The sequence below is a fragment of the Melospiza melodia genome, chromosome 18 (genome assembly GCF_035770615.1).
Source record: "Melospiza melodia melodia isolate bMelMel2 chromosome 18, bMelMel2.pri, whole genome shotgun sequence".
NCBI lineage: Eukaryota > Metazoa > Chordata > Aves > Passeriformes > Passerellidae > Melospiza > Melospiza melodia.
The window spans coordinates 4,697,501-4,711,091 of NC_086211.1; the positions used below are offsets into that span (position 1 = coordinate 4,697,501).

General features: G+C 43.5%; 1 protein-coding gene across 2 annotated transcripts in view; it reads left to right on the forward strand.

Moving 5' to 3' along the window:
- MAD1L1 (mitotic arrest deficient 1 like 1) overlaps positions 1–13,591 on the forward strand; it is a 346,582-nt gene that overhangs the window by 132,831 nt on the left and 200,160 nt on the right. The window contains exon 12 of one of the 2 annotated variants that reach the window (XM_063171763.1): positions 8,535–8,675. The exons of the other annotated variant lie outside the window; for it this stretch is intronic. Coding sequence (XP_063027833.1) covers positions 8,535–8,675 — 141 coding nt within the window. The remainder of the gene's footprint in view (positions 1–8,534; positions 8,676–13,591) is intronic. 2 annotated transcript variants of the gene reach the window in all.

Genomic DNA, 13,591 nt, shown 5'->3' on the forward strand with positions numbered 1-13,591 from the left:
TCAGATAATATTTAATTTGTTGCAGTGTCAGTTGTATGATTGCTCGTCAGCTGGCATATGGATGTGCTATAAGCAAAATGGGGCTTTCAGAGACCATGCCCAATTTTCCAGAAGATAGTAAAGCAGAAGATTTATCAGGGACGGATTAAAAGAGTTACAGTGGATTTATTTGCTCTGGTCCTTTGCCAGGATATAAGGCAAGCTGAGCTCTCTGCAGAGAAGTGTTGGAGGAGAGGGACAGGAGCTAGAAAGGGAGGACCGTAAATCAGGAGGAAAACCCACAGAATACACGAGCATGTGAGATGTACACAGGTATTTGTAGGAGTTTTAAAGCTGCCATCTGAACGTTGGCCAGAGGAGCAATTGGATTGTAGGGTTGCTCCAGAATTTAAGAATGGGTGGTTGAGAAGCTAGGAGTGTCTCTGAATGCCTTGTTCTGGCACCTGAAATGAGGCTTTGCCTGATTGTGCCCTCTTCCCACCACAGTTTCCCTGAGTTGTTGCTTTCTCCACACTTCCAGCCTTGAGTATCATTCAGCTTTTCAGGCTGAATGATAACCTGACTCTCCTAGTAAGAAAACGGCTCTAAGAGTGTTAGAAAACAGATGAAAGCCATCCCTTGCAGAGAGATGATGGCACACACAGGGATTCCTGGTTTGCTGTGTGCCTGTGGTTATGTGCATGAGCTTTCCTGACCTCTCCCCACCTGCTCCTGTTGGGTGTTCATGGAGCTACTTGGACTTCAAAAGAAGGAATATTTTATTTTTCTTGGAGAAGCTGTAGTTGTAGGGCACAGCACATCTGCAAGGCTTCTTTAGAGGTTAAATCCATCTTTAGATTCCTGCAGTAGCTTTATATTGGCTTGAGGGGCAAAAACACCAGCAGCGTGTTGATATATAGACAGTCACACCTGAGAATTAAGGATACTTTAAAAAATGTTTCCTAATGGTCTTGTCAGGGCAAGGATAGTGAAATCTGCTGGATGTTTTTATTTTTATGAAGTTAACAGGGTTTTTTTTTGTAAATGGTGTTTTAATTGAGGTCTTGAGTAGAAAGTCAATGGTGTGTGCATACATATGTGTCTGCAGTCAGTTCTGATTTGCAAAGTAATGTGGAAATAGGTCAGCCACAGAGAGAAGTGTTGGGAAATGGCTGCAGCTGAGAAGGAAGCTATTTGTAGGCTTGGGAGTAGAAAATTTTGGTTTAAAGATGATTTGTACAGAAGATAAGAGTGCTAAGAGGAAGGGGAGCCATTTGCCTTCTGGTCACCATAGCTGCTGCTGAAGGCAAGGAGGGGTTGAGAAGTTTCTGGTAATTTAACTTTTGCTGGCTTTGTTTGGCTGAGAGCTCTTGGGGTTTTTGTTCCAGAAGAGTCCATTAGCTCCTGTGCTAATTAGCAGTGCTGCAAGAGGGAGCTGAGGGATAAGAGCAGAGTCTGACCCAATGTGTCTTTATCCCCAGCTGTCCCTGCAGGGCTGGTGCTTCCTGGGCCTTGCTGTTGCTTGGTTGTTGCTTTTCCCCCTACACTTTCCATAAGACAGCAGGATTTGAACATAGAAGAAGTTACTTTACTTAAATTACTTCCAAAGTAAGGTTTAATAGCCCTAGACTGGGGCAGAACCTGTTAATTGTCAGCATCCCTGTTCCCAGTCCCTGGTTGATGCTTTTTTTAGGGTGTAGAGCATCTCCTGTATCCTGGTGAACCTGGAGAGGGCTGCACATGTTTCCCACCAGGAAGGCACAAACAGGCAGCCCTGGAAGGGGCAGATTCCCACTGATGGGCAGCCTGGTGGCTCTGCTGGCACACAGCACTCAGGGCTCTGTGCTTTGTTTCCATGAGCTTCATCACCCTGGTACAAACTCATTCCTCTGAATTACAGAGATGTTGTTGAATTGTAATTCTCCTCTTTGATAAACACATCACTGCAGTTAAGATTTATCACATTTATTATTTGCCTTTATTCAGTAGACAATTTACCTGTCAAAGAAGGAAATTAGACTGTTTTCATATTATTCATATTAAGGCTCAGTTGATTGTTTCTTGTCCTTAATTCTTCTCTAGCTGTTTGCAATTTGATTGTTAATGTTTTTTTCAAGTATTTTATGAGATACCGAAATATTGAAGTGATTTATAATTGCCAGAATTTGTATCCTCTCATCCATCCTTCTCTTAAAAGTTGGACCTGTCTGTCCTGTTTCCAGTTGCTGTCTTAACATTTGTGAGTTCCTTACAAAAGGAGGTTGCTCATGGACCAGAGATTAATGTGATTAATTTTATCAAGTAACCTAAGAATATATTTTGTCAGTAGGTCCTGACACACTCTAATATATTAAAGTATTCTTCAGTTATTTCTAACTATATTTTAGTTTATATTCCTGTGCCTCTCACTAATTTTACTGATGTTAAACATCTGGTCAAGCCCCACTTGCCATCTCCCTTCTTCTATATATTAGTTTAAAGCCAGAAAGCCCAGACCTCTGTTCCACAGTTGCCTCTTTCTTTTATTTGTGTTTTTACAAGAAATAGTTAGCTAAATTATACCTGATTGCAAATAGCATCTGTTTGATGTTGAGGCTCCATATCTTTCTTCAGTCTTGAAATTTTCCCTTATTACAATTAATTTGGATTTAGGAGTCTGAAGATGAAGAGGAGGGGGAAGAAATCTTGCCACTGATTTCTGATAATGAAGCAGCCTGTTAACATTCCTCAAAAATTATCATTAATAAACAAAAAGCTGATGTAATACTTGGGAATATTTCTGTACCATCAAAAAAGCACCAAGTGGGAAGGGAAATATTCTACAAAATATCATTCTGATTCCACTGTAGAGAGTCTTTCTCCTCTTTCTGCCAGGCTCTAACCTGTGCACAAGTGAGAGAGCAAGAGAGCTGTGCCATTGGGTTGTGGATTAATAGTCAGGGTTCACTCGTGTGGAAATAAAGCAGATTTTACTGTGACTAGAATGTGTCATTAAAAAGCCATTATTGGAACTGACCAGCACAATTCCTGCTCTCTCATTGCTAATGACAAAGCAATCTGTTCTTTAAAAAACAACAACCCTGTATTTTCCTGCAGAGAATGGTGCAGGGGACTCACCAGAACAGGAGCGGGGTGAAGAGAGGCAGTTGAAAGATTTATTGATCAATAAACCAGACAATTACAGCTTGTTTATAAAAGGAAAAAAATAAAAAAGCCACCTCGAACCTCAGGCCTGCGAGCAACCCTGAGACTCTAATAATGATAACTCTGGCATCCAGCTTGAAACCATAAAAGCCAATAGGAAGATATAGGATTTCAATAAAATTATGACACTAGATAAACTTTACCCCAGGAACACATTTTCCCTGGGTGTGTGAGTGACTTGAGCTAGATTTGTAACTTTAATTTCTTTCTTATTGATTTTTCTTTTCTTCAAGTAATTAGAAAGTCTGTGGTGAATGGGGGGTGTGTGTTTGAAGAGGGGCTAAAGAGCAGCAGCAGAGGAAGAGCCTGAACTTATATGTATGTATATAGGGTCAGACACCTTTTTATGGTTTTTTTGGCTATGTTTTACTCTTCAGTTGCTTCCCACACCCAGGCAGGAGTGGCTCAGATGCTCTTCAGTGTGCAGGTGTCTGTGGTTGCAGTGATGATGATGATGGTGCTTATGTGAACCCTTCTTAGTTCTTTCCCTAAAATTAACCCAAAAGTCCTGGAGGACCCCACTTCTATTCCTGCTGTTTCTAAACCTCTCTGGGGTGTGAAAACTGCAGAAAGGGACTTACTCTGAGCTTCAAGCTGCTTGTAGCCAGGTCAGATTTTGGTTTTACACAGAGGGAGTGAAGGAGCTGGTGGGAGGACTGGGGAGAAGCTTCATCTTAGAGGTGCCATCCTGTTCTTTCCCATAGCATATTTTCAAGGGATTAGCTCTAGTTTCTGGTTAAAATGATAAAATGTGTTTTCTTCTTAGTTACTTATGCAATAGTGGGAGGAATATTTATTTGATGAATGGGCTGGTGCTGGCAGAAGGAAGGGAAACTGTTCAACCTTTGAAAAAATCACTATCCTTCCTCTTTTTCAAACTTACATCTCCTCAAACACAGCTGCAAGCTGCAGCACCAGGGTTTGCTGTAGGGCATTAATTTCCTAGGTTTGTAATGAACATCAAAATTATTATTCTGCATTTAGGGCATGTTTGGAATAAGCTACATTTCTCTTCAAGTGTTAATTTAAAGCTGGTCAAGGTAAAGATCACCTGGAATTGTGCCAGGGTAGGGCCATGGTGAGTTTTGCAGAGATTTCCCCTGTGCTGGGGAAATTTTGGTAATTCCCAGAGGAACTGCTTTTTAGTAATTCTGATGAATCCTCTCCAGATAGGAAGCAGCCAAGCAGCTGTATTAGAATAAGGTTAGAAAGGGCATCTGAAAGTGCCTGGGGAGGATTTTGATGGGTTGTGAAGAATGAGGAAATACTGCAGTAATTACTAAATTAGGATTACATTTTAGAGAATCTTTTTAGACAGAGGACTTCTCAACAAGAACTTCTGTTTCCTGCCAAACTAACAAGATCTTTAGGAGGGAGGGAAAAGCTTTTAGTAAGTGCTCTTGATGGGGAGAAATTTAAAAAATGGAGCTGGGGACCACTTGGAAGCTGAGCATTGATTTCACTAACAGTATTAATATTTAGAAATAATTAAAGAGGCTAAGTAAACTCCAGGATCAAGTGTTTAATTGTGCCACCTTTTAGTTCAACTTTTCAGAATTTTTTTTTCCAATACAGCTTTTGCTGTGTTTACCATGTGTGATTTTTTTTTTTTCTTGACACGTTTACTCTTTATTTTAGAGAGATGCTTTGAAGGGCAAGGACTGGGGTTGATTTTAGGGGGACGACAGCCTGTGGGGTTGGTCATGCTCCCATGTAGTTCTCCCATGCTCACATGAAAGCTGGAGTTTGTCCTCCTTGTACTCAGCAGCCCAGGAGGTGCTGGGGTCTTGATGGAGATGACTCAAATAAGCTCACATTCAGCAGCTGATTAATTGGAAACCAAGTGTGATGGGAGGTGCCAGCGGTCCTGTTTGCTTTTGAAAAAACACCAAGGATTTGGGACTCTCAACAGAGAGAACATAGCAGTGGTGAGTTATCACATGGATAAAAGATGCTCAGGACGAAATTGGGGCAGCAGAGCAGCTCTGAGTGAGAGAAGGAGAGAGGATGCTGTAATTGCAAATCTAATTGCAACAACATGCAAAGCTCAAACCAATACCTTCACTAAATGCTGTCATTATGTTCTCTTCTGTGCTCTAGAAAGTGATTTGGCTGTAAGTGGGGAATGGAATTTATCTTCCAAGCAAAAGCAGTTTGCTTTATGGAGAATGCATTGGGTAATGTCTGTGGGTACTGGAGGGGGAAGAGGAGGATGGAGAGATCCTCTCCTGCTGCCTCTCTGCTTAGCGAGTTCATTACAAGGCAGATGTGACTCCATTTGGATTTTCTTCTTCTTTTTCAGTAATGTGGAGGTATTTCCTTTCACATGTCTGTCTGATGAACAGTTCTAAGCTATGGCAAAACTATTTCCCTGGAAAAATATTTCTCTTCAGTCAAACCTGGGCTAGGAACTGGTAATAGCTGCTGGTACTATTTATGTTGAAACCTGTTTTTCTTTATAATTTTATTAACTCAGTTCCTGTAGCCCCAGGCTGTCCTTCAGTCTTGGGGTCCTTTTACCTGCTGACCAACTCAACTATCTTGGCTGACCTTTCAGTCCATGATGTGTTCTGAGCACACTGTACCTCTGGCAGTGCCCCCAGTCTTGTTGTCACACCTTGAATTTGGATGTTCCTTCCTTTCCCACATGGACACTTGCTATCCACATTCAGTCTTTGACCTTTAAATTTGGAAGGAGGAGATAACCTTTGTATCCAGGCTGAGCTGGGTGGTTAGTGGTCACCTTCACTGTGTGAAATTCAGCCTTTTGCATTTAGGGGTGTGGGGAAAAGGACCTTTTTTCCTGCCCCAACAATTCCTGATTTGCCCAAGTGAAGCTTTTAAGTGCAGCTGAGCTGGATGTGAACTGCACAGCCCAGTGATGATCTGATATTCCTTTGTGATGGCAGAATTCCCAGCAAGGAGCTGGTTTGTCCAGGCTGCTCCTGCATTTGTATAGCAGGGGAGGCAGCAGACTTCAGCAGTGAAAGGTGGGCAGCACTGCTCAGGTTTCCTCAGAGTTTTGGCTCTTTGGGTTTATGCGAAGGGCCAGTGCTGCTTTGACCCTGTTCTGTAGCCTCATAAGCATCCAGGTTCTTCCATGCAGTCAAGAGATGAAACTTCAACCAGCTGCTACTCCCTGTGTGCACAGTGCAGTGCACACCTCCTTCTTCAAATTTTCCTTTTGGCCTCATTCTTCTCCTCCATCAGTGCCTGAGAGGGAGGCATTAGGTGCTTCTGAAGCTGGGAATGCATTAGGAATATTTCATACAACAGCCCACACAAAAAGTTTTACGTTTGGCTCAGACCCCAAGCCTTGTAGTTGGGGAGCTGCTGTCAGGGAGGGGAGAAGGATCCTTCTGTTTGTCTTTCTCTGCAAATGCCTGGTTGTAATTGCCAGTAGATAGAGAAGTGAGCCAAACACTGCCTGCCAGACATTAACCTCTGAAAAAATGTTTGTTACAAGCACTAACAATGAGTGTTGCAGCATCTAACAAGTGATAAGTCACATACCATTTTGAGGATATTTGCTCTCAGCCACTTTGTTCGATGTCAAATCTGTTTCATTTCTGTTGTGACAATTCTGTTCTTTCTTTGCTGAGGCTCTGGCAGGAAAAATGTCAAGTACAACACTAAATATTTTGCTGAGGAATCCCATTCAGCCATGTTGAATTAGAAGAGTGTCTCCAGGAAGAAGGCAGGCTCTGTTTTCAGTTGCCATCTGCTTGTTAGAGTGTCTGCATGTTGCTTTCCTGCGAAGGATGTGGGGTTTTATAGACACAAGAAAGTCTTAATTTTTCACTTTTCACAGCAGCAACATTTATTTTATTAGAACTGTGCGTTCATCTGTGCCTTGATGCTGATATGAAGACGATGAGCCTGCATCCATCAGAGTTGAGTTGTTGCATAAAAGAACAAAGTGGGTAAAGATGCAGAAGGCTCTTGTAGCACACTCTGGGGCTTTATCCTTAAAAGTTTTTGCTGTTGTTCCTGGCAAGGTGTGTGGTCTGGGCCTTTATCCCATGTGGGAAATGAATTTGTAGAGTTCTGTAGGCCCACACTATGCATCTGTATGCAAACTTGGAGATAAGAAATGCTGACTCAGAAATGCCAGGGAATAGGATAGGTATTGTTGAGAGAGAAATGGAGCTAGGAACAAGTTTCAAGGGATGGCCTTGCAAATAAGACTAAATACTTTGGAGAAATAGAACTGTGAAAGATGCATTGTAGTAGGACCCACAGGGGGTAGTTTTAGATGATTGGCTTTAAGGCATCTACAGTGTGGTGTGGCTAAAGCTGATAGGCCAGGAAACACTTATATAGTGTATTGTAATTAGGAAATAGTTGGCTTCTGATTGTGATGGTGTGAATTATAACATCTGTATTGCCTTACCCTTTTCGTGAGACTGAAAATGGAATTGTCACCCTATTCTTTTAAGTTCTTCTAAACCTTCTGATATTTACATTCTTGTAATGAACTTTGTCACACGCTTTTCTCTAAATAATTTTTGTTTTACCTTCGTTTCTAGAGGAGGAGAAATTTGATGGACTGTTGGTTTGCCCAGTGTCATTGGAGAGGTGGCACTGTCACCCTCCAATCCATTGTCACTTTTGAAAATTTGCAAATGTTGGAGTCAGAAATTAAACTGCCCTTTTTACCTTGGAGATTCCAATGTCCACCTTGTTTTATTTTGTGCTGTATAGTGACATGGAATAAAAGTTTTTAAAACACCTCTCAGTTGCCCCATCTCAGGGTCAGAAAAGGGATTTGTCCAACAATCCCTGAATGTTTTGCTGCTGTTCCTGGTGTGATCTGGGCCTTCATCCCTGAGCATTTGGTAGGGTGTGTGCTCTGTGCCTCCATCCCTGAGCATTTTGCTGCTGTTCCTGGTGGGATGTGTGCTCTGTGCCTCCATCCCTGAGCATTTTCCTGGCGGGATGTGTGCTCTGTGCCTCCATCCCTGAGCATTTTGCTGCTGTTCCTGGCAGGGTGTGTGCTCTGTGCCTCCATCCCTGAGCATTTTGTGGTGTTCCTGGTGGCATGTGTGCTCTGTGCCTCCATCCCTGAGCGTTTTGCTGCTGTTCCTGGCAGGGTGTGTGCTCTGTGCCTCCATCCCTGAGCGTTTTGCTGCTGTTCCTGGCAGGGTGTGTGCTCTGTGCCTCCATCCCTGAGCGTTTTGCTGCTGTTCCTGGTGGGATGTGTGCTCTGTGCCTCCATCCCTGAGCGTTTTGCTGCTGTTCCTGGTGGCATGTGTGCTCTGTGCCTCCATCCCTGAGCGTTTTGCTGCTGTTCCTGGTGGGATGTGTGCTCTGTGCCTCCATCCCTGAGCATTTTGCTGCTGTTCCCGCAGGAGCGCGATGGGATGCGGGCGATCCTGGAGTCCTACGACAGCGAGCTGACGCCGGCGGAGCACTCGCCGCAGCTGAGCCGCCGCATGCGCGAGGCCGAGGACATAGTGCAGAAGCTGCACGCTCACAACACCGAGCTGGAGGTAATAAAGCAGCATCCTGCTCTAAGCCCAGGGGTGCAGGAGTTGAGGCCTCTAAGACTGAGTTGCCTGGTGACGGGATCTGCTCCCGCCGGAGACAGATTTGCGGCGTTCGTGCTCCGAAATTCCGGGATCAATATGAGGCACGAGTTATTGTTCTGCAGCTGAGGCTGGCAGGAGCCAAGAATAATCATCTTTGGGTGTGCTGAGTGTGCTGTGCTGCTCTGCGTGGCTGGAGGGGCAGCCACTCCCTGTGGTGAAAGGGTTGTGAAGGGGTAGCAGGTGTGGGGTCTTCTCTGTGGTGCAGTGGAAGAGATTCACTCTTGATTCACATCACATGTGTAATCAAGGATCTGCTGTACACAATGTGAGCAACTTGTGTTTGCAACAGCTTTACTTAAGAGTTGAAGAAGTATGCATCTGCTGTAAATTCTTCACTTCTTGGGCCTAAAAAACCCCAGAATACTGGTCACTGTTAAGTGTTTTTTACTAGGTTTTCTCTAAGAAAGAAAACATTCTGTCCAAAGATAGAAATATTTCTGAAAGGAATTATTATATTCTCCTTAGTTCTCCTTTTGAAGTTTTGGATTCTGAAATGTGACTGTGGTTGAGCTGAAGTTAACCTGCACTGGCCAAATTGTTCCTTTCTTCTGTTGTGCTTAGTGGAATGGGCTTTGTGGTCATGAGTTGAAATATTTGGAATATATCTGTGATCTTAGAGCTTGGCAGTTTTATTACATCAGGCTTTACAATAGTCATAAGTATGTGAGTTTTTCTTTGTGTCTAATTCCATCATCATGTAGATTTAGGTGTTATAACTCAAGTGGAGTAGAATGGTAGAAATTGCTCCTTGAGTTCATGCTCAAGTCACAGAGTGACACAGAGAACTGTCTCACTCTGCACAAAACTCTGTTGTTTCTGGCATCTTTAAAAATGCTCTTTCCTCCTGTTGGGAGGAAGGGCCTTATTTCAGGCAGTACTGGCTCCAGTGATCTTTAAATCCTAAGGACAGCACAATGTGGTGTAGATCAGTGTCCTGGTGTGGATCCATTTCATTGAAAATGAATTCTGCAAAGTTTCGGGCAAGCTGATAGAGAAGTTAGCTTGGTAACACCAGATAAAAAGGAAATTTGCCTGAATTCATCTGCCTCAGAATGTTTCTCTGTTTTGTCTTTTGAACACTGCATTGCTTCCCAGCAGACAGAGCAGGATTCAATGATGCTGACATAAAGAGATACATGGCTATTTTATCCTGCTTCCTTAGTTGTTCCCAACAGTGGCAGGGAGATTTTCTGAATTGTTTCCTTGAATGTTTCAGGTGTGCTGTGTTGTCTTCAGGCAAGAGCAAATTATCTTTTCTTCTTCAGATGAAAGCATAGAATAGTGTGGGAACTATTTGGTTCTACTCCTTTAATTATTTATAGGGAACAAATTCTAAGTTTATTTTCATGGATATGGATTAAGGGGTACATGGAAAATTTCAAAACGGAGATGTGTTCTCTGAAGGTTTGTTGTGTCTGATGTCAACCTCTAAAACTTTGCTAGAAGCAGGCTTCAAAGACCTGATATTTTCCTCTCAAAGTACAATTTTGCACTTCAGCTTGATTGTGTTTGCCTTTCTGACTGCAGTGTTGGCTGCAGAATCCCATCTGTTTCGAAATTTTGGGGGAAAAGTGTTTTGTTCCAGTAAAAACTTGAAAACTGGAAAGAGAAATTGAGGTACAGGCAGGACCCCTGGTGCTTCATCATCAGGAGCAGCAGCTGTAATCAGCTGCCAGTAGATCAAAGCTGCTGAGATGGTCGATGGCAGCTATTAATAACTCCTGACTTGATGCTCTGCACCCTCCCAGCTCTGCTGAGCCTCCCCATGAGGTTTGGAAATGTTGACACCTGCATGACTCAGCTCACAAACAGAGCAGACTGCTTGGGATGAGGCACCTTGGAACCTCAGGTGTTTGGGATGTGGGAGAAACAGCCTCTGTAGGGGGGGAGGAGAGAAGGAAAAGGGAGCTTGAGCATGTTTAAATCAGTGTGGCAGAAGGGTTGGAGCAGCCTGGTGTGGATGGGCTGGGGAGGAGCACGGGAGAGCCAGGAGTGCTCAGCTGGGAGCATCCAGCAAAGCAAGCAGGGCACAGCTACTCCAGACAGACCCAGAGGAGGCTGCAGAGAGGGGCAGTGATGGGTTGGAGCTGAAAAGGCCTGGCTGACACATTTTGGAAGGCTGATATGGCTATAGTGTAGAAAACAATCAAGACCACTAGTTAGCAGGGATGTACTGCTGTGGGTGCCCACAGTGATGCCCACAGAGGGGTCTCTGGCACCCAGCAGACAGAGGGACACAGTCCCTGTGTGCTCCATCTCTGCCAGGGAGGCTCCAGGCATTGCTGTGGTCCAGGGGCTTCTGGGGTTTAACAAAGACCTAGAACACTCTAAGGGAAATGCATCCTCCTCCATTACATTTTGTGGGTTCTGCCCTTCAGCTTTGTTCATAAATCTTAACATTTGCACCATGAACCATGAATTTTTATCACAATGTTTTCCTTTTTATTTTTTATAATTTTTGCTACAGAGTACTTAATTTAACAAAATCAATCTGTGTTCCCTAGAAGAGAACCCCTTAATAGTTTCTTTTTTCTTGTTTATCCTGCCTGCCTAAATCTGTTACCAGAAACACCATTTCTGACAAAACAGAGGAGGAAAAACTGGGTTTTTTTTCCTTACTCTGGAAAGGGAGATTTTCCCATCCATTTCAGCAGCAGTCAGGAAGCTCTGGTGAAGATGGAGTGATAGAGATAATACAGCTAGAGAGAGGAGGAAGCTGTGAGGGGCTGGGAAGATTTTGGGCTGAGGCAAGAGCTTTTAACTTATTAAGGAGATGAGGTCTCTGGTAGGTCCTTTGCTGGGAAGCTGCTAGAAAGAGCAGAGGGAATGTGAGAAGAACTGCCCCCAGCCCAAAATCCCCCTCCACAGGGCTGATGTGGCTGGGGAGGGTTCAAGGAATTGTTTCACAGTGTTGAATGTAAAGCACAGAGAGATGCAAAGAAAAATGTCATCTGAAATGGTGGCTGGAAAAGCAAGCAGGCTGTGTCAGCCCATTTCACGTGGTTAATGAAGTGTCACTCACCATCTCTTTAAAAGTGTGTTTTGGAACTGTAGAAGGAATGAGTTTGTCCCTGGCCAGCCTGTTACAAATAGTTTAAACAGAAATGTAACTGTATTTCTATGGCAGAGTGAATTTTTGTTTTGATACTGGTCATATTAATAGTTTTCTTGACAATCTTGGTTTACTTTTACCACCTTAGCTCTCATTCCTTTTAATTTCAAGCTAAATATGACAAAACAAAAAGCTTCTGTGCTTGCAGCAGCCACTGTGAAAAAGCTTTGATGTGGAGTTTAGTGTTTGAAAAGTTAAATCCAGCTGCACAAAAGGGAGATAATCATAAATATAACTGCATTAATAGTGATTTTATTACAACACTCCTGGCTCCATACGAAACTTTAATGAAGAGAGATTTGCAGGGAAGACTCACGCTGACACCTTCAATGGTCTCCAGCATCTTTTACACTGAGAGATTTCCCCTGTCTGTGAGCACCATATGCACTCTAATCAGTTAATTGTGAGTCTGACAGTTTCAGCACATGAAATGCCATATGTTCTCTGGTTTTATTCCATCACAGGCATTACTGGTCACCTCAAAACTCATTGAGGCCAAATATTGTCACATTTTCTGCCCCTGATAACTGCAGTGAATCTGCTGCTGGTGAAACCTGGACCTTGCTGATTTTGTGGTGTTAAGTCATCAATCTGCTCCTTTCCCAGGGGGTTTACTCAGCAGCCACCCCAGTGCTTAAAGTGCTTAAATTTTACAGTGAATGCATTAAAATGTTAATTTGAGCATCTAACAGTTCTTCCTTGTCTTTCACCCAGCTTCCCCCATCAGCACTTCTCCAGTTTTTTTTGCCTTTTTTTTTTCTTCCCTTTGATCCACACTTTGTGTTTATCTTGCTCCTTTGCCACATTTTCTCTCCCCCTCAAAGGTAGATTGCTCCTTTACACAGCAGAAGGGGCTTCTGTGGTGATGGGAACTTTACAGAGACGTTTCCTCCCACCTGTGCAAGGTACAGAGGAGTTTGTTTTAATTTTCAGCTCTCTCCTGCCTACTTTCTCTACCTTTCTGCTGCCATCCAACCTTTTTTTGTTCAGTGACAACTCTTAGGAAGCAGTGAGATGATTACTGTGCTCACTGTGGATGTCCATAAGGAGCAAACTGGAATCACCAGAGCTTTCCTGCCACTCCAGAATGGCATATGCTGCACTTGCCCAGACTTCTGCTGTCACTGTAGCATCTCATCTGTGGCTCGTGGGAGAAAGCAGGCTCTCTCTGGAGATGGTGCTGAGATGCTCCACGCATCAGCTGCCACTGATTGCTGAACAGTCACAGGGCTGAACATCATCTTCTGACAAAGCAAACACCTTGTTGAAATAGCACTTTGAACCCAAAGCTTTGGCATCTCTCGGCAGACTTGAGCCTTCCCAGCAACCACTGAGGTTCTCAGCATTTGTTTTTCTTTGCTAAAGGAGAGCAAAGAGCACTGTGTGCTCTGGCAGTTCTGCAGAATGGATTATCTTGGTTCTCTGTTCTTTCATTTTCCCTCAGACTCGAGTGACCTTATTGAGTCACTGAGTCATTTGTTTCCTCCCCTTCCTTTTACACCTGCCAGTGGCTGTGTTTTGGGAGAACACCTGGCAAATAATCATCATATAAATGAGGAAGTCAAGTCACCAAGAGGTTTAATGATTTGTTAAAGGTGACAGTCCCTGCCCTGTGGAAGGACAGTGACGCTTTAATTGATGCTGCAGCAGATCGTGTATCTGAGACTTTTTGTTTGGTCAAACTAGATTTTAAAACTCAGTTGCT